The sequence below is a fragment of the Taudactylus pleione genome, unplaced genomic scaffold (genome assembly GCF_031769625.1).
Source record: "Taudactylus pleione unplaced genomic scaffold, aTauple2 ptg000174l, whole genome shotgun sequence".
NCBI classification, from domain to species: domain Eukaryota; kingdom Metazoa; phylum Chordata; class Amphibia; order Anura; family Myobatrachidae; genus Taudactylus; species Taudactylus pleione.
The window spans coordinates 2,661,856-2,683,077 of record NW_028284576.1 but is presented as its reverse complement, the minus strand read 5'-3'; the positions used below and the strand labels follow the sequence as shown (position 1 = coordinate 2,683,077).

General features: G+C 46.6%; 1 protein-coding gene across 3 annotated transcripts in view; it reads left to right on the top strand.

Annotated features, from left to right (window-relative positions):
• The window catches only part of DIAPH2 (diaphanous related formin 2), a 1,301,891-nt gene that overhangs the window by 551,563 nt on the left and 729,106 nt on the right, over positions 1–21,222 (top strand). For all 3 annotated transcript variants that reach the window (XM_088475573.1, XM_088475574.1, XM_088475575.1), the window contains 2 exons: positions 5,988–6,089; positions 8,659–8,753. In XM_088475573.1, the coding sequence (XP_088331699.1) occupies positions 5,988–6,089; positions 8,659–8,753 (197 nt within the window). The remainder of the gene's footprint in view (positions 1–5,987; positions 6,090–8,658; positions 8,754–21,222) is intronic.

Here is a 21,222-nt window from a genome sequence, read left to right as displayed (position 1 = left end):
TTTCCCACAGGAACCTGTATTTCTGTTTCTTTCTGTTAGAATTCTCTTCCTCTCCTTGTTTAAACTCTCCCACCGTATATCTCCAGGGTATTTTCCTCTCCGCGGCCGCAGTGCGCTCTGCCACCCAGGGAATTGATCATTTTTGTATTGCTAGAAATGGTTATTAAAAGTCAAGACAGCCAGCCTTGGGTAAACGTGCCGTCATATTATGAGATTATATCTTGTACTGATATAGGTGGCTATAACATGGCGAAATGTTTACATGCGCTACTCGCACGCTGAGGTGGCTTATTCTGTTTTTATTAAACTTTTCTTCTTATTTTATTGTTTCTTGGGCCTGGAGTTGGTACTAGTGAAGCCTAGAAATTACCTCAGAAATCCATCTTTGCGTTATATTTCTGTCAGGTACAGTATGGTAGAGTGAATGCGGGTGCACTATATTTTATCTTTCATTTAAGCACAGCTTGTAGGAGGGAAACTTTTCCTCATTTAGGAACCTGTTAATTCGTTGCTAAATGACCACCAATGTGGGGTACACACCTGACCCACGCGCTGATTTTGGTAAGCATAAACACTCGCCAATCGGTCGCACAAGGTGTCTGGCCATAAGAACCAGTTGTGACGTAATTTTCACTGGTTCCCCTTCCAGTGGCCAGAATATGTGTCGTCCGTTTGGTCGTACTGTATGTACACACCTACAGATGTGAATGATGTATCAGGTGATGTGCTATATCTGTGAAAGACGTCGCTCAGATATATTGTGTGTTTAATTGAGCAGATGCACTAAATAATATATAATTTGTCGGCTGTACGAACAATATATGGCCCAGTGTGTATTCAGCATGAGCCCCAAAACTGTTAATTTGAGATATAAACCTTGGAGGTAACATACACTGTTCAGGGTTACCCTGACATCCACTACAGCCATGTTAAAGTAAAAGTCACACCCTCAGTTACTTGGGGGGGAGATGTATCAAACCTAAAGATACAACCAATTAGCGTCTAGGTATCATTTATCAAGTACGTTGTATTAGGAATGGCCATCAACATCGATGGTTAACAACCATCAATGGTTAACTACCTATAGCTGATGGTTTTGCCATCGATGGCAGAGACCCAATGGGACTCCACCATTGATGGCCGCTTAGGAACCAATGTTTTTTTTTTTCCTGTTCCTACCAGTGCTAGCAACTTGGATCTTAATCCCGCCCCTCAGTGGCCCGCTAAGACCCTATCACCGCACTGATTGGTCCATGGCCCGCTGTGCCCCCCAGCAGCAGTAACCGCCGAAAGCTGAAAATCATTGAAGGTTTACCATAGATGGTTTTTCGCCATTGATGGTGATCATCGAGGGCACCATAGATAGTTAGCCCACCAATGGCCATCCCTACATTCTATAAAATGATAGGTAGGAGCTGATTGGTTGCTGTGGGAAAATTCTCCACCTGTCCTCTTTAAGGTTGGATACTGATGAATTGCGCCAAGACCAGCGAAGATTCTCTCTGCGCCGTAGAAATTGGACACTGGTCGCTCGCTGCCTCAACTTTTACCTTTAATGTCCTAAAGGCTTAAAATGACTGTTATTCTGTATAGCATTTAGGGCCTGATTGAGGCGTTCGCACGTAGCCTGCCGATGTTTGCAATCTGCGCGTGCGTATAATACGCAATGCACGTGCGCGAACCAGTCCATGCGATTGCCCCTTGTACATAGACGCCTCGCTAGAATGAGTGACAGGACGAGCCGTTTGTGGGTGGTGACGGGATGGTCGGTGGAAACGGGGGTGTGGTGTTGCGAACGCAGGCGTGTCTGAGCGTCTTAACACCGTTTCAGAGGCGTGCATAATTAAGACGCAGCGTCAGTATACACGTCACATGGCTGAATTACACACAGCAGCACTCGCAGGGCTTGCGTTAGGGTATGGTCAGCCACAAGTGCTGCGTATGGGTCCGATGTTACCGATTGTTGCATACACTTCCTGGAGATGACGTTTGTTACTAAGGGAAAGTGGGTGCCTTGTGACAGGCTGGTGTGCATCTAAATACACACCGCGATCGCACGCCAAGACATAGTGGGCGTGCTAATGCCTTGCTGTGCAATCGTAGGATTTGCATACTTTGGCAGCGTGCGAACACATCTAGCGAGCGGGTCTGAATCAGGCCCTTAGGGCCTGATTCAGAGCCAGACGTTATTTGCGAATGGTCGTTCTGAAAAAGGGGCTGGCTATTTAAATGAAGTGCTCGCTCTTTGCGGTCTGTTGACGCCTCTAAGTCTGAACGAGCGAACAAAACCTGCACTATTTTGATAAAAACGCCCCCTGGCCGCTCGCATCCTACGTCATCTCTGCTATTTATTAGATTAATCGAGTACATCGAAAGGCGTCTGAACTGCTCGCAGTGCTTGTGGTTGGATTTTCCTACCGCAATCATGCGAGCAGTTCAGGCTAAGAAACAACCAAGTGACGTGGCCGATGAAGCTGCTTTGTTAATTATGCAGGCCCTTAAAACGCCCGTTTTGACCTTTTGGCACCTGCCATATACCGTATGTGCAGTGGATGCTATATATAGGTGTTGTACTAGTCCAAAGAACTATGAAAGCACCATTTTTTTTTGGTATTAATGTACGAGGGTGGTTCAATAAGTGAGGTGACCATACCTCTGCCATGTGTGATGTTCTCTGTTACATGCTAGTTTCCCGCCAGGCCAGAGCCGGTAGACCGCTGCTTCCCCTCACGGCCATTAGACTGCGCCTCATATCAGTCATACTGTCCCAGCATCAGATGTAAGATGGCGGGGCTGGCGGAAACATGGTCACACATTGAGGTACGTGGTGTGATCAGATGTCTGCGTCTCATGGGCACATCAGCAGCTGAAATCTGTGGCCAACTTGTCTAGGTGTACGGTGATAGCGTCATGTCATCGAAACATGTTTGGCTTTGGTACACTGCCTTTGATAATGGCTGGACAGACATTCAAGATGATCAGCGACCTGGCACTAGGAACCACCGCAGCTCTAACAGTCTGTCCAGCTCTGGCAACACGTGCAGGCGCGTCCATGCCCGGGGGCCGGGACTCAGCAGAGGAGACAGCTCAGCAGCCAGTAAGTTTATACGTGCCATGCTGTGCCTGTGACAGCAGGGGAGCGGGGGGGGGGGGGGCTGGCTGTATGCACATAAGGGGGGCTGGCAGTATGCACATAAGGGGGGCTGGCAGTATGCAAATAAGGGGGGCTGGCTGGATGCACATAAGGGGGGCTGGCTGGATGCACATAAGGGGGGCTGGCTGGATGCACATAAGGGGGGGCTGGCTCTATGCACATAAGGGGGGCTGGCTGGATACACATAAGGGGGGCTGGCTGGATGCACATAAGGGGGGCTGGCTGGCTGGATACACATAAGGGGGGCTGGCTGGATGCACATAAGGGGGGCTGGCTGGCTGGATGCACATAAGGGGGGCTGGCTGGATGCACATAAGGGGTGGCTGGCTGGATGCACATAAGGGAGGGCTGGCTGGATGCACATAAGGGAGGGCTAGCTGGATGCACATAAGGGAGGGCTGACTGGATGCACATAAGGGGGGCTGGCTGGATGCACATAAGGGGGGCTGGCTGGATGCACATAAGGGAGGGCTGGCTGGATGCACATAAGGGAGGACTGGCTTGATGCACATAAGGGGGGGCTGGCTGGATGCACATAAGGGGGGCTGGCTGGATGCACATAAGGGGGGCTGGCTGGAAGCACATAAGGGAGGCTGGCTGGATGCACATAAGGGAGGCCTGGCTGGATGCACATAAGGGAGGCCTGGCTGGATGCACATAAGGGAGGCCTGGCTGGATGCACAGAAGGGAGGCCTGGCTGGATGCACATAAGGGAGGCCTGACTGGATGCACATAAGGGGGGCTGGCTGGATGCACATAAGGGAGGCCTGGCTGGATGCACATAAGGGGGGCCTGACTGGAAGCACATAAGGGGGCTGGCTGGATGCCCCTAAGGGGGGGGCTAGCTGGATGCACATAAGGGGGGGCTGGCTGTATGTACATAAGGGGGGCTGGCTGTATGCACATAAGGGGGGGCTTGCTGGATGCACATAAGGGAGGCCTGGCTGGATGCACATAAAGGAGGCCTGGCTGGATGCACATAAGAGGGGCCTGGCTGGATGCACATAAGGGGAGCCTGGCTGGATGCAGATAAGGGGGAAGCCTGGCTGGATGCACATAAGGGGGGCTTGCTGGATGCACATAAGGGGAGCCTGGCTGGATGCAGATAAGGGGGAAGCCTGGCTGGAAGCACATAAGAGGGGCCTGGCTGGATGCACATAAGGGGGGGGGGTCTTGCTAGATGACAATAAGGGGGCTGGCTGGATGCACATAAGGTGGGGTTAGCTGGATGAACATAAGAGGGCTGGCTTGATATTTTTGGGGCAACTTTTGTTTTGCAGGAATAAGATAGTGGGGGAAGGGGGCCCTTCCGATTTTGTCAGTCTCAGGCCCCACAATTTCTGATGGCAGCCCTACACTTCACTACTATATTGGGACCACCGGCGCACTACTGTGCATGCGCGTTCTGCTGACCACGCATGGGGCTGATAGCACGCATGGCAATGGTCACACTTCTACTTCTCACAATAGACCCTTGGACCAGGCCCATGTGCCCCTCAGTACGGCCATGCGAGTTACCTGGTATTCAGTTGTTTAAAAACAAAAAATTAAAGTCCTAAGTAACCTTGGTAATAAAGGACCATAGAAGTGTATGCAAAAACCGTACCAGCGAGACTGCTTGCCACAATCCACCGGTGAACTTTCTTCCAGCCTTGATACCTATACCGGGTGTTCGTCTGTTACATTCCTAGTAAGGACCACGAACAGGCAAAGAGAATCCGCAACATCAAGAGCAGTGATGGGTCCCGAAACTGGGAGGGGGTGTGACCAAACCAATGAGGTGTGGCCCTACCCCTCTCCCAAATAGTTTTTTTTAATAGTACAATGTGCCAGGACGCACTCGTGGGGAGAATGGTGGATTCCATCAGCCAGGGGACAGATCCAGGGTCGGTGATCGCCCACCCCCTGTAACACTTGCAGGGAGAGAAAGGACCCCAGGACCCTCCACATTTCTGCACACAGCAGCCTGTGCTGGCCTGGGGTGAGAGGCTGCTGCCATGGGGCAGAGTCAGCCTCTTCTCACTCCCTGCCCGATGTGCTACTGTTCTGGGCCCCTCCAGCCCGCCTGGGCCCACTCCCCCACATCCTCTCTGCACCCCTGATGATGGTGTCTGTGAAGTTTTCTTGAGCATTTCGGTTGCTGGTAGTGGGATGTGCGATTGCAGAAGCCCCTACTAAACGTAATCATTTCTTTATAACGCTTCCCCTCTATTATCAGCTCCTACTACGGGATCCCCTGGTGAATACAAAAATATCATAGATCATACATTCCAGCATATAAAGCTTGCATTGTGGTATTAGGAGCATCTTGTAACCTATTTGGGGACTTTATGAAACCATTGGGGTATTGTCACTTATTTTCTACAGAATAACAAGTGATTACAATGTTACCTATAAAACAACAAGTGGTTGTAATGTAACAAATAGCAGATGATTACTATGTTACCTATAAAACTACAAGTGATTGTAATGTAACAAATACCAGATGATTACAATGTTACCTATAAAATAACAAGTACTGTATCATTTTCTATAAATAAAAGTCAGATTTATTTTTTAAAATTTTTTTAAATGAAAATAAGTAATATATTGGGACCCCCTGGCCCTGTGTCCCAGCTGTTCTGAGCACAACACTGATTCAGATGGGCCTATTTCCTGTAGGTGCCTGGAGTCCCATATCTGTCAGTTGTAGCCCTTGCCGAGCCCTATTGCCAGTGCCGGGTGTACGGGTCTTATCGTCTTCCCGGACTCTGGTACATGTAGTAATAAGATGCAGACTACTGTATATTTATGAATGTATGTGACTTTCATACCTTTAAATCCTGTTTTATAGTGAAGAAAGCAATGGAAGAAGCAGAGGAGAACAAACCTGTGCTAACAAAGAAGAAAGTGAAAGAACTGAGAGTCCTGGACAGTAAAACCGCTCAGAATTTATGTGAGTATATACCAGGCTTCTACTATGCGTCAACATACGCTTGTAGGCATATTGTATAAGGCATCTGTTTTGTTTACACCTGTAACAACCATGTGTCCTGCAATCGTACTACAAACGTGTGCACCCATCGCGGCACGCGATTACCTACAGCAGCATATGCGTATGCAGCAAAGATGAAGCAGGACACATCTGTTGAGGAGCTGCCATCGTGGTTAGTGGCAATGCAAGTTCAGCACTCCTAAACCCATTCTTATACTGCCTGTAAAAATGTCACGCCCTAACGAGTGTTCTGCGCATTCAGGGCTGGCTGCGGGTTGTTTCCTAATCATCCATGTGATCAGTGGCCTTTGCTCCTACCATATACAGGATCAGGTTCTCTGCATCTCGTCCAACCCCTAGGGGTCAATCCTATTATGTGCGAAGGGTGCAAGTTGCCGTTGCAACGGCGTTAAAACAACGACAATGGACCAGCACCGCGCACCCTTCGCAGCCCGCTCTGAGCCCGAATTAGCTTCATTTTGCTAGGAGCCCTATGGGGCTGCAAGCAAAATGCAGTTAATCCAGGCTGCCGCAAAGTGCGCCCATTGCCGCGATGACTCGCACTGGCGAGATCATCGCTGCTAATAGGATTGACCCCCTAAATGTATTATATATTCTGCATAATCATGTTATTTATTATTATTATTATTTATCACTACAGGTTATTGCTCTTGTTGTTATCACTTATTGTGATCATATATTTTATTATTAATATTTGTATTATTATTTATTATTACTACATGTTATTATCTCTTATTATAATCATATTTATTTGTATTAATATTATTTATTACTACAGGTTATTGCTCTTGTTATCACTTATTGTAATCATTTTGTATTATTATTTGTATTTTTATTTATTATTACTACATGTTATCACTTATTATAATCATATTTATTTGTATTGTTATTATTAATAATAGTAATAATAATAATAATAATTTCTTATTATCATATTGTATGTACATGCTGATGTATAATCTCTCCACTCTACCACTTAAACCGTTGATAGTGTAAGACAAATTATAGAAAGTATTTGTGCTAATTGATGATGATGTAAAGTAACGTTTACAAAACTAGAATCATTATTATATTACAGTACTGCCCTTTCTTAAACACTTTCCAAGCCTTAGAAAACACAGCCAGAAGCCATATCTCCTACCTAATAACATTGGAATAGGGTACATGTATTATAACCCCGGAGTAGTTATACCACTTTTAGTGGCGCTATTGCCTGATGCTGGGGATGTGCTCACGTTTGGGCTGCGTTAGTGCAGCACCGATTACAACTCTATTCAAGTCTCTAGAGTGCGGCTGAACAAACAAGATCAATGTACATAAACGCCTGATTCAGACCCGCTCGCGAGCGCTGAGCGCTCGCAAGCTGATCGATGGTGCCCAAGTGCTCATGCGCACGACGGAGGTGGCTCCGTCGTTCGCATGTGCAAGACCCGAATAATGACAGCCAAGCCATTGTTATGGGTCTCGCACCAAAGGGGGCGTGCTGTCGATGTTGATTGACAGCACGCCCCCTTTGGTGGGCGTGCCGGGGGGGTGGCTGCCCAGACGGAGGCATTCCCATCGGAACGCCTACCGTCTGGGGCCGGCCCCACTGACATCACTAGTGATGTCAGTGGAGTGCTTTTGGCTCTGATAGAGCCAAAAGCACTCCTGGGCTTGCGGCAGCGAGACCCTACCGCAGGGTCTCATCGCAAGCCCGATGGTCGCAATGGTCTTGACCATCGCGACCATCATTTTGCCCGCTCGCTATAGCTGTGGGTGGTCACCCACAGCTATGCGAGCGGCCAGGAGGCCTCTCCAAAAAGGAGCAGGGACGGCCATGATTCAGAGCGAACACTCTGTCAGAGCGTCCGGCTCTGAATCAGGGCCACTGTTCTCACACTATTGATGTGCAGGACAGGACTTCAATTACTGCACTGGCTATAGGTCTGCAAATCGCTCACTTCAGTGCATATGCTGACTGTCACCTGTATGAGCCTCACACTTGCTTTATGTAACAAAGACTACAGTGTTCACACAGTTTGGACTAAACATTAAGCAATAATTAGTATTAGTAAAATTGCATGTCACTAAACAAAATGTTGTAGTTTAATTTTTGCTGGGGTGTTTCTGTGGGTTATTTTGCTGAGGGTCTGCATTGTAGCATTATTGAAGGACTAAACCAATGAGCACCCCTGAGTCTAAAAACTTCCAGGCAGGGGACAGTAATCCCGTAACATAATCCCCACATCAGGTCAGCAAAAATATGTAGGGAGCAATGATCCTTCCATGTAAAGAGTTATTTACAAACAGAAAATATTATTTCATGTTATAGCGATAAAGGCCATATGGGGACCAGACTCACCTCTCTACCACTTGTGCGTCACATAGACATTTACTGCGCTGTACATCACCGGCGTATTTTTCTGAATTTGCGTTTGTTTTATTTTCTGTTTCTGTGCATTTACTCCAAACCTTTGTCTCCTGTTCTTGTATTTATCTTCCATGGTTTCTTTTTGTAAACTTTCAGCAATCTTCCTGGGATCGTACCGAATGTCTTATGAAGAAATAAAGAACATTATTTTAGAGGTAGATGAAGAGAAACTGTCTGAATCCTTAATTCAGGTATGTGTCTAACTCCAGATCATTTCGCTAATATGTCTGTTTTAAATTAATTTCATAGTAGGGATTTATGGGATGTATAAAACATATACTCAGGGCTGTTTTGGATGTAAGTATGTGCCAGGCGAATACTGACCTGTTACCATGGCTACTTATAGGACCAGTGCTGTCCTTACACATTCACTATCTTTCCATCTCATTATTATTATGCCACTTGGATTGGAGTGCATCAGTCAGTACAGGGTTGGAGTGCATCCTATAATCAGTGAGTACAGGATTGGAGTGCATCCTATGATCAGTCAGTACAGGATTGGAGGGCATCCTATGATCAGTCAGTACAGGATTGGAGGGCATCCTATGATCAGTCAGTACAGGATTGGAGGGCATCCTATGATCAGTCAGTACAGGATTGGAGGGCATACTATGATCAGTCAGTACAGGATTGGAGTGCATCCTATGATCAGTCAGTACAGGATAGGAGTGCATCCTATGATCAGTCAGTACAGGATTGGAGTGCATCCTATGATCAGTCAGTACAGGATTGGAGTGCATCCTATGATCAGTCAGTACAGGATTGGAGTGATCCTATGATCAGTCAGTACAGGATTGGAGTGCATCCTATGATCAGTCAGTACTGGATTGGAGTGCATCCTATGATCAGTCAGTACAGGATTGGAGTGCATCCTATGATCAGTCAGTACAGGATTGGAGTGCATCCTATGATCAGTCAGTACAGGATTGGAGTGCATCCTATGATCAGTCAGTACAGGATTGGAGTGCATCCTATGATCAGTCAGTACTGGATTGGAGTGCATCCTATGATCAGTCAGTACTGTATTGGAGTGCATCCTATGATCAGTCAGTACTGTATTGGAGTGCATCCTATGATCAGTCAGTACAGGATTGGAGTGCATCCTATGATCAGTCAGTACAGGATTGGAGTGCATCCTATGATCAGTCAGTACAGGATTGGAGGGCATCCTATGATCAGTCAGTACAGGATTGGAGGGCATCCTATGATCAGTCAGTACAGGATTGGAGGGCATCCTATGATCAGTCAGTACTGGATTGGAGGGCATCCTATGATCAGTCAGTACTGGATTGGAGTGCATCCTATGATCAGTCAGTACAGGATTGGAGGGCATCCTATGATCAGTCAGTACAGGATTGGAGGGCATACTATGATCAGTCAGTACAGGATTGGAGTGCATCCTATGATCAGTCAGTACTGGATTGGAGTGCATCCTATGATCAGTCAGTACAGGATTGGAGGGCATCCTATGATCAGTCAGTACAGGATTGGAGTGCATCCTATGATCAGTCAGTACTGGATTGGAGTGCATCCTATGATCAGTCAGTAAAGGATTGGAGGGTATCCTATGATCAGTCAGTACAGGATTGGAGTGCATCCTATGGTCAGTCAGTACAGGATTGGAGTGCATCCTGTGCATCCTATGATCAGTCAGTACAGGATTGGAGTGCATCCTATGATCAGTCAGTACTGGATTGGAGTGCTTCCTATGATCAGTCAGTACAGGATTGGAGTGCATCCTATGATCAGTCAGTACAGGATGGGAGTGCATCCTATGATCAGTCAGTACCGGATGGGAGTGCATCCTATGATCAGTCAGTACAGGATTGGAGTGCATCCTATGATCAGTCAGTACTGGATTGGAGTGCATCCTATGATCAGTCAGTACTGGATTGGAGGGCATCCTATGATCAGTCAGTACTGGATTGGAGGGCATCCTATGATCAGTCAGTACAGGATTGGAGTGCATCCTATGATCAGTCAGTACTGGATTGGAGGGCATCCTATGATCAGTCAGTACTGGATTGGAGTGCATCCTATGATCAGTCAGTACAGGATTGGAGGGCATCCTATGATCAGTCAGTACAGGATTGGAGGGCATACTATGATCAGTCAGTACTGGATTGGAGTGCATCCTATGATCAGTCAGTACTGGATTGGAGTGCATCCTATGATCAGTCAGTACAGGATTGGAGGGCATCCTATGATCAGTCAGTACAGGATTGGAGTGCATCCTATGATCAGTCAGTACTGGATTGGAGTGCATCCTATGATCAGTCAGTACTGGATTGGAGTGCATCCTATGATTAGTCTTTACAGGATTGGAGTGCATCAGTCAATACAGGATTGGAGTGCATCCTATGATTAGTCAGTACAGGATTGGAGTGCATCCTATGATCAGTCAGTACAGGATTGGAGTGCATCCTATGATCAGTCAGTACTGGATTGGAGTGCATCCTATGATCAGTCAGTACAGGATTGGAGTGCATCCTATGATCAGTCAGTACAGGATTGGAGTGCATCCTATGATCAGTCAGTACAGGATTGGAGTGCATCCTATGATCAGTCAGTAGAGGATTGGAGGGTATCCTATGATCAGTCAGTACAGGATTGGAGTGCATCCTATGGTCAGTCAGTACAGGATTGGAGTGCATCCTGTGCATCCTATGATCAGTCAGTACAGGATTGGAGTGCATCCTATGATCAGTCAGTACTGGATTGGAGTGCTTCCTATGATCAGTCAGTACAGGATTGGAGTGCATCCTATGATCAGTCAGTACAGGATGGGAGTGCATCCTATGATCAGTCAGTACCGGATGGGAGTGCATCCTATGATCAGTCAGTACAGGATGGGAGTGCATCCTATGATCAGTCAGTACAGGATTGGAGTGCATCCTATGATCAGTCAGTACAGGATTGGAGTGCATCCTATGATCAGTCAGTACCGGATTGGAGTGCATCCTATGATCAGTCAGTACCGGATTGGAGTGCATCCTATGATCAGTCAGTACAGGATTGGAGTGCATCCTATGATCAGTCAGTACAGGATTGGAGTGCATCCTATGATCAGTCAGTACAGGATTGGAGTGCATCCTATGATCAGTCAGTACTGGATTGGAGTGCATCCTATGATCAGTCAGTACAGGATTGGAGTGCATCCTATGATCAGTCAGTACAGGATTGGAGTGCATCCTATGATCAGTCAGTACAGGATTGGAGTGCATCCTATGATCAGTCAGTACAGGATTGGATTGCATCCTATGATCAGTCAGTACAGGATTGGAGTGCATCCTATGATCAGTCAGTACAGGATTGGAGTGCATCCTATGATCAGTCAGTACAGGATTGGAGTGCATCCTATGATCAGTCAGTACAGGATTGGAGGGCATCCTATGATCAGTCAGTACAGGATTGGAGGGCATCCTATAATCAGTCAGTACAGGATTGGAGTGCATCCTATGATCAGTCAGTACTGGATTGGAGGGCATCCTATGATCAGTCAGTACTGGATTGGAGTGCATCCTATGATCAGTCAGTACAGGATTGGAGGGCATCCTATGATCAGTCAGTACAGGATTGGAGGGCATACTATGATCAGTCAGTACAGGATTGGAGTGCATCCTATGATTAGTCAGTACTGGATTGGAGTGCATCCTATGATCAGTCAGTACAGGATTGGAGGGCATCCTATGATCAGTCAGTACAGGATTGGAGAGCATCCTATGATCAGTCAGTACTGGATTGGAGTGCATCCTATCATCAGTCAGTACTGGATTGGAGTGCATCCTATGATCAGTCAGTACTGGATTGGAGTGCATCCTATGATTAGTCTTTACAGGATTGGAGTGCATCAGTCAGTACAGGATTGGAGTGCATCCTATGATTAGTCCGTACAGGATTGGAGTGCATCCTATGATCAGTCAGTACAGGATTGGAGTGCATCCTATGATCAGTCAGTACTGGATTGGAGTGCATCCTATGATCAGTCAGTACTGGATTGGAGTGCATCCTATGATCAGTCAGTACAGGATTGGAGTGCATCCTATGATCAGTCAGTACAGGATTGGAGTGCATCCTATGATCAGTCAGTACAGGATTGGAGGGTATCCTATGATCAGTCAGTACAGGATTGGAGTGCATCCTATGGTCAGTCAGTACAGGATTGGAGTGCATCCTGTGCATCCTATGATCAGTCAGTACAGGATTGGAGTGCATCCTATGATCAGTCAGTACAGGATTGGAGTGCATCCTATGATCAGTCAGTACAGGATTGGAGTGCATCCTGTGCATCCTATGATCAGTCAGTACAGGATTGGAGTGCATCCTATGATCAGTCAGTACTGGATTGGAGTGCTTCCTATGATCAGTCAGTACAGGATTGGAGTGCATCCTATGATCAGTCAGTACAGGATTGGAGTGCATCCTATGATCAGTCAGTAGTGGATTGGAGTGCATCCTATGATCAGTCAGTACAGGATTGGAGTGCATCCTATGATCAGTCAGTACAGGATTAGAGTGCATCCTATGATCAGTCAGTACAGTATTGGAGTGCATCCTGTGATCAGTCAGTACAGGATTGGAGTGCATCCTGTGATCAGTCAGTACTGGATTGGAGGGCATCCTATGATCAGTCAGTACAGGATTGGAGTGCATCCTATGATCAGTCAGTACAGGATTGGAGTGCATCCTATGATTAGTCAGTAGTGGATTGGAGTGCATCCTATGATCAGTCAGTACAGGATTGGAGTGCATCCTATGATCAGTCAGTACTGGATAGGAGTGCATCCTATGATCAGTCAGTACAGGATTGGAGTGCATCCTATGATCAGTCAGTACTGGTTTAGAGTCTAAATACCGGCGCCAAAATCCCTACAGCGTCGGGATCTCGTCACCAGTATCCCGGCCACCGGCACCCCAATGGTAAGTATCGGGGGTTAGGGGGAGGGTTAGGTTAGGCGTTAGGGTTAGGCATTATGGGGTGTGTCAGGGTTAGGTACCAGGGAGGGGGTGTTAGGTTTAGGGTGTGGGAAGGGGGAGGTTAGGTTTAGGCACTAGGGAGGGAGTGTTAGGTTTAGGTTGCGGGGAGTGGGAGGTTAGGTTTAGGCTCCGGGGAGGGAGTTTTAGGTTTATGGTGCTGCGAGGGGGAGGTTAGGTTTAGGCACTAGGGGGGAGGTTAGGTTTAGGCACTGGGGGAGGGAGTTGTAGGTTTAGGATGCTGGGAGGTTAGGTTTAGGGACTAGGGAGGGAGTGTTAGGTTTAGGGTGCAGGGAGTGGGAGATTATGCTTAGGCACTTTAGGAGGGGAGGTTAGATTTAGGCACTGGGGAGGGAGGGTTACGGTTAGTGCTAGCATACTTACCTGTGGGTGTCGGGATGCCACTGTTGGTATTCTGACCAGCAGCATCCTGACCGTAGGATCAGATTGGATTGTGGTACCTATTAGGATTAGATTGGATTGGAGAAAATACAAGATTAGATTGGACTACATGCCCAGATTGGTTTAGATTGTACATTACATTAAGGAAATTATGGAAGAACAGGGAATGTACATATGTGTCGGTTTCAAACATTTCGCGTTCCCCGCCATTTTCCTGCCAGATGCACCTGTCCCTCTATTTGAGTCCAGCTTACGCTCTGTAGTCAGGCTTTATATTTCTTCCAATTTAGAATGAAAGGGAAAGGGATAGATGAAGGTAATTATATTGTCAGACTGACAGGGGTAGACTACATTTTACTGATAACTTGTTTCATCTTACAACAAAAAAATTCAATTACTTTCAGGTCTGTTCAGCTTGTAGGTTGCAGGGAGCGTTTTATGTATCTGGGCATAAATAGCTTCTGTATCGTCTTACTCCCTGCCTGTTTCAGGTCACATAATTGGTTGTTTTCTATAACTTATGTGCGTTTCCATTACTTGGATGAATGTGAGTTTGCTAATGGACGTGAGAGCATATGGGAAATACTAGGATGTGTGTGATGTACCATCAATTGGTAATGTCGCAGGATTTATACTAAAAATGGGGAATTGTGAATATTGGATCACAGATAATAATCCATAATATTGAATTTCAAGTCCAGAAAGAAGTCTGTAAGAGTGGAAGGTCCCTACTGATCCCTTGGCGACCCTAGCCCCGAGTGGAATTCCCTACTGATCTCTTGGCGACCCTAGCCCCGAGTGCAATTCCCTACTGATCTCTTGGCGACCTTAGCCCCGAGTGCAATTCCCTACTGATCTCTTGGGGACCCTAGCCCCGAGTGGAATTCCCTACTCATCTCTTGGCGACCCTAGCCCCGAGTGGAATTCCCTACTGATCTCTTGGCGACCCCAGCCCCGAGTGGAATTCAGCATGCTGGGAGTGGTAGTTGTGCAACAGATTGAGAGACAATAGTTGCCTAAAGCCAATGTAGACACTAATTTGTCTTTTAATGCTGGCAGGACCGGGAGCGAATTCAGAGAGGACGGGGGCCCATGTGCAGTCTCCGCATGGGCCCCCCTCCTCTTTCGTGGCGCAGTTGCGTACTGTACCAGAATCCACTAAGTATTTGCAGGTCTCCTGGAACATGGTGCCCGTGCAATGTTCCCAGTCATTTCTCTACTGCACATGCACAAATATTCAGGAAAAATGCTGCCGCGCATTTACCCAGTGATTTCCGCAGCGCCGACGCCGGACTCTGGAGAGGTGATCATAATGTATGGGAGCAGGGGGTGCAATGTGGGTCTCTTTGGACCCAGGGGCCCATGTGCACTGTACACCCTGCACCCATTATAGATACACCCATTGATGGGGCATGATGACCAGGGGCGTATCTATAATGGGTGCAGGGTGTGCGGGCCCCGCACTGCACACCCTGCACCCATAGTATTACTTACCTCTCCGGAGTCCCAAGTCGGTGCGGAGGTCCGGCATTGTAAAAATGACTGGAAAATGGGCGCCGCGCCCATTTTCCTGTCGTTTGCGCATGCACAGTTCAGGGGAAATGGCCGCCGCGGTCGTTTTCACGGTGACCAGCGCATACTCTAGTGCCCAGAGTCTATAACTCCGGCGCAGGCCGCGCACAGCTCAGTGCTCTGCCGGCCGCCAGGCAGAGATTTGGGGGCCTGTGTCGGAGACTGCACACGGGGCCCCCTCCTCTCTAGGAACGCCCCTGATGATGACACTTGTAGTTCTACCAATTGCCTAAGCCTGATCTGATCCAAATCTACCTGTGGATACGCAATGGGCATCAGGCACGACGTGGCACTCTTATTATGTTGGGTGAAAAAAAAGTTTGCCCAAATCTGCTGCAATTATTCTTTTTATTTGACTGATAGTTTGTTTGTTATTTTCGGGTCTATGTACTAAGCCTTGAAGGGAGATAAAGTGGACAGAGTGAAAGTACCAACCAATCAGCTCCTAACTGTCACTTTACAGGCTTTGTTTGAAAAATGGGAGCTGATTGGTTGATCCTTTTTCTCCGTCCGCTTTATCTCTCTCCAAGGCTTAGTGCATAGACACCTATGTGTGTTATTGTAATGGATTCATACAAAATGGGATTTAAATACCGGCGGCTGACAGTGAGAGACCGACAGATGGTGATCCAGACGGGAGTTGGTAAGTACCCTAACTCTCCCCTCCCCCCAAACCCTCCTTTAGGGGTGCCTAACTCTAACCTCCCCTCCTAGTGCCTAACCCTAACCTCCCCTTCCCCTAGCCTAATCCTAACCCTAAACCTAACCCTCCTGGGAGGTTGCCTAACCCTAACCTCCTCCCTTGTCCCTAAACCTAAGCCCCCATACCCGGGCTAAATTTCAGCGGGCGATCGGGATGTTGGAGGTCGGTCCTCCGGCGTCGAGATTAAGATAGGCGTCTGCTTTTCAACGCCCATCTTAGCTCCCTTGTTGGGCAGGTCCAGTGTAGGATTTAGACAGGTTGCATCGCGTAACTACATCCCATTCATACTATATCCCATAGAAGAAAACATTTACACCTTCAGCAGCATTAAGTGTTAAATATATTTGGCTCATGTTGAGTTAATTCTCCAGCACACAAGTAAATTGGTTAGATATATTTCCAGTGTGTGTTTTATTTCTACCAGAAAGTCTGGCATTGAATTGCTCCAGTTTGCAGCCTAACGCTGGCATGTAACCAATATTCCCAAGCCATTTGCTGGTTGAGCGCAGATGGGAGTGCTAGTTTGTACATGTGCCATGGAGCACTTTTGCTGAGTATTAAATCACCAAACATAGGAAAACACACATCGCAACAGATCTACAATATCATGCTATCAAATCGCAAACTCATCACCGCTAAATACATCAATGGTTGTGAACAATCGGTTACCAATGGCCATCCGCAAGCCGTTGTCTGGTGTGGCCGATGATGTGGGGGATGTAAGCATTGTGGGAGGGCAGGAGGTGAGCAAAGAACCTTATCTCTGCTTTCCCTAAGGTGGTGCATTTACAACCCTCACGTTCATAACACATAAAACCATAGTGCCCATATACACACACTGTGGGGAGAGGTCAGGGTTAGGCTGCAGTTTGGGGGTTAGGGCTAGTTTGTGGGACAGAGATTAGGGTTAGGCTACTGGGGGAGGTAAGGGTTAGGCTGCGGCTGGTGGGGGGTTAGGGCTAGGCTGTGCGAGGGAGGGTAAGGTTAGGTTGTGGTTGGAGATTAGGGTTAGGTTGCAGGTGGAGGTTAGGCTGCTGGTTGGGAGGTTAGGGTTAGGCTGCAGGTTGAGGTTAGGGTTAGGCTGCTGGTGGTGGGGATTAGGGCTAGGCTGTGCTGGGAGGTAAGGGTGAGGATGCGGGGGGAAGTTAGGGTTAGGCTGCAGGTGGGGATGTAAGGGTTAGGATGCGGAGGGAGGTTAGGGTTAGGCTGCAGGTGCGGATGTAAGGGTTTGGATGCAGAGGGAGGTTAGGCTGCTGGTTGGGAGGTTAGGGTTAGGCTGCAGGTGGAGGTTAGGGTTTGGCTGCTGGTGGGGAGGTTAGGGTTAGGCTGCAGGTGGAGGTTAGGGTTAGGCTGCTGGTGGGGAGGTTACGGTTAGGCTGCTGGTGGGGGGTTAGGGCTAGGCTTTGAGTGGGAGGTAAGGTTTAGGATGCTGTGGAAGGTTAGTGTTAGGCTGCAGGTGGGGGGTTAGAGAGAGGCTACAGTATGCGGGGGAGGTTAGGGTTAGGCTATGGGGGTGAGGTCAGGTTTAGGCTGCAGGTGGGGAGGTTAGGGTTAGGCTGCAGGTGGGGAGATTAGGGTTAGGCCGCAGTTGGGGAGATTAGGGTTAGGCTGCAGGTGGGGAGATTAGGGTTAGGCTGTGAGTGTGAGGTAAGGGTTAGGATGTTGGGGGGGGTCAGTGGTAGACTGCAGGTGGAAGGGTTAGATATAGGCTACAGAACAGGTTCTCAAACTCGGTCCTCAGGACCCCCAACAGTGCATGTTTTCCAGGTCTCCTCACAGAATCAAGTGAAATAATTAGCTCCACCTGAGGATCTTTTAAAATGTGTCCGTGAGTATTGACTACACCTGTGCCCCTGCTAGGAGACCTACAAAATGTGACCTGTGTGGGGTCCTGAGGACCGAGTTTGAGAACCACTGGGCTACAGTATGTGGGGGAGGTTAGGGTTAGGCTGAGGGGGGGAAGGTCAGGGTTAGGCTGTGGGGGGAGGTTATGGTTAGGCTGCAGGAGGGGGGGTTAGGGATAGATTGTGCGGGGGGAGGTTAGGGTTAGGCTGCAGGTGGGGGTGTTAGAGATAGGCTTCAGTATGCGAGGTAGGTTAGGGTTAGGCTGTGGGGGGAGGTCAGGATTAGGCTGTGGGGGGAAGTTAGGGTTAGGCTGCAGGTGGGGGGATTAGGGATAGGCTATGCGGGGTTGATTAGGGTTAGCTTAGGCTTCGAGTGGGGTGGTTAAGGTTAGGCTATGGGGGGATAGGGTTAGGTACTAGTGGGAGGATTGGGGGTAGAGGTTATTGATATGGGAGAAATATTCACCCGAAAGCCGGAGGATGGGAGGTCTGACCCAGAAGTCACAATCACATGACTGCCAGGAGCCAAAAGACGCAGCTGCAGCCGTCGGGAGCAGCTAAGTCACCGCTGGGCGACCAGGGACGATGTGTCTACATTCTAACATGTCATCATTTCATCACTGTCTACACGATGCATGTCGAGATGGTCAACGCAGACGTTACGACTTCAGACATATCCCACCCAAACCGTATCGTCGATATTTAGCAATTAGAGATCTGAATTAGAGGACATGGAAAACTTTTCTCTCTGTCCCAGAGGAGATACAGAGGGGAACTTTTACCCACATTTCACTTATTGTGTCGCGTCTGTATATTTCCTTTCACTGATGTATCTTTTATCCAGCTGCATATAAAGTATTTTACTTTTTAACAAATGGAAAAAGCCAGCGTGCATCCATCCTCCAGGCTGTGGAATTAAATACTTAATCTTAACACTTAATCATACTTTTTAAGAGCAGTTGAGTAACTGTAAAAATAAAAGAGAGAGAGAGAGAACTACTTTGCAGAACATAAATACACATGTAAGGATGGATGGGGTGTAAAACAAATTGGGAGGAGAGGAAATTTGGCTGAGGCACTAAAAGTACTTTTAGAGTGCGCTACCTCACACCAGAGTGCGCTACCTCACACCAGAGTGCGCTACCTCACACCAGAGTGCGCTACCTCACACCAGAGTGCGCTACCTCACACCAGAGTGCGCTACCTCACACCAGAGTGTGCTACCTCACACCCAGCAGATAATGTAATGGAACGGTTCAAAAACATTTATATATTGTATTTTTAAAGCATTCAATTCAGCATATGTAATCCATCATGGCCGCTTGAATAAATTATAATTGATTGAAGCCTATTAGGTGTTATTTAAAAAAAGATATATAATATATATATAGAGAGAGAGAGAGATGCAGGTGATCAATAACAATAAAGGCATTTCCCATTTAGACGGATCTATTTCAGTTAGAGGGCATATGTATCAAACCTTTTAAAGAGAAACATTTGGAGAACGTAGGAAATCCTATTGGAACACTCACGGCGCAGATTCCAAAAAGCAGCTCTAAAACCTTATCTGATCTTGCCCAATACAAGAAAGAATTTACATAGAATAGAATATAGATAATATCATAAGAGCGCTAATCAACCACAATATACTTAAGCTGGAAGGTAGTCCTTTAATTGCTTGTCACTTTTTTTCGGAGGATCCTCTTCAAACATTCAATATATAAAACGACAAAAGGACAAGAACAAACATGTGTAGAATAGTTTTCTGGAGAATTGTATACAGTAACTACAAAAATCCCTAGTAAAATTTCAGTAGGATAGTGGCATAACGTACCACACTCACTTATAATCAGTGTGGCATGAAGCCTATAACAGTTACTTTTCAACCCAAATTCTCAAAAAAGTCGTATATGACACCTCAGAGATACACAGGGAAACGTACCCTACTCACATGAAACAGAGAGGGATGACTCGTAAAGCAGTATCTTTACAGGATAAACACGTACCCAAACTTACTTCAAATGCATATAGTTGGAAACACATAAAGGTTTCTTTAGATAGATAGAAGGGAGACCTTGAAAAAGACATTGGATCAAAACGCGTTGGTCAGAAGCCTTTTTGCATCACTTTGAGAACACTTGGACTGTGGACATTTCACCTATATTAAAGGTATCAGGTGTGTTTCTTGGAGACTATTCCGGATTGTCTCTAAGCTAACAAACCTGTTTAACAACTATACCTGGATATTTTTGTGATTTTCCCTATCCTTGAAGTTTTCCAGCCAAAAAGTTATTTTATATTTTTATAATGGTGTTATTTTACACAAATTTATTAAAGATTCTAGAGTGTTGATTGGACAATTTCTTTTGGAATTTTCTTTTTGGATTAATCTATCTAAAGAAACCTTTATGTGTTTCCAACTACAGGTTGAGTCTCCCATATCCAAAATGCTTGGGACCAAGGGTATTTTGGATATCGGAATATTCCGTATTTTGGAATAATTGAGTTTGTGTAGATATATGAAATTCATTTATATGTCGTATACACACAGCCTATAGGTCATTTTATACTTTATTTTTAACAATTTTGTGCCTTAAACAGAGTTTGTGTACATTGAACCATCAAAAATCAAAGGTTTCACTATTTCAGTCATGCTAAAAATATTCCGTATTTCGGAATATTTGGATATGGGAGACTCAACCTGTATATGCATTTGAAGTAAGTTTGGGTACGTGTTTATCCTGTAAAGATACTGCTTTACGAGTCATCCCTCTCTGTTTCATGTGAGTAGGGTACGTTTCCCTGTGTATCTCTGAGGTGTCATATACGACTTTTTTGAGAATTTGGGTTGAAAAGAAACTGTTATAGGCTTCATGCCACACTGATTATAAGTGAGTGTGGTACGTTATGCCACTATCCTACTGAAATTTTACTAGGGATTTTTGCAGTTACTGTATACAATTCTCCAGAAAACTATTCTACACATGTTTGTTCTTGTCCTTTTGTCGTTTTATATATTGAATGTTTGAAGAGGATCCTCCGAAAAAAAGTGACAAGCAATTTAAGGACTACCTTCCAGCTTAAGCATATTGTGGTTGATTAGCGCTCTTATGATATTATCTATATTCTATGTAAACATTTGGAGAAGTTGCCAGTAGTGACCAA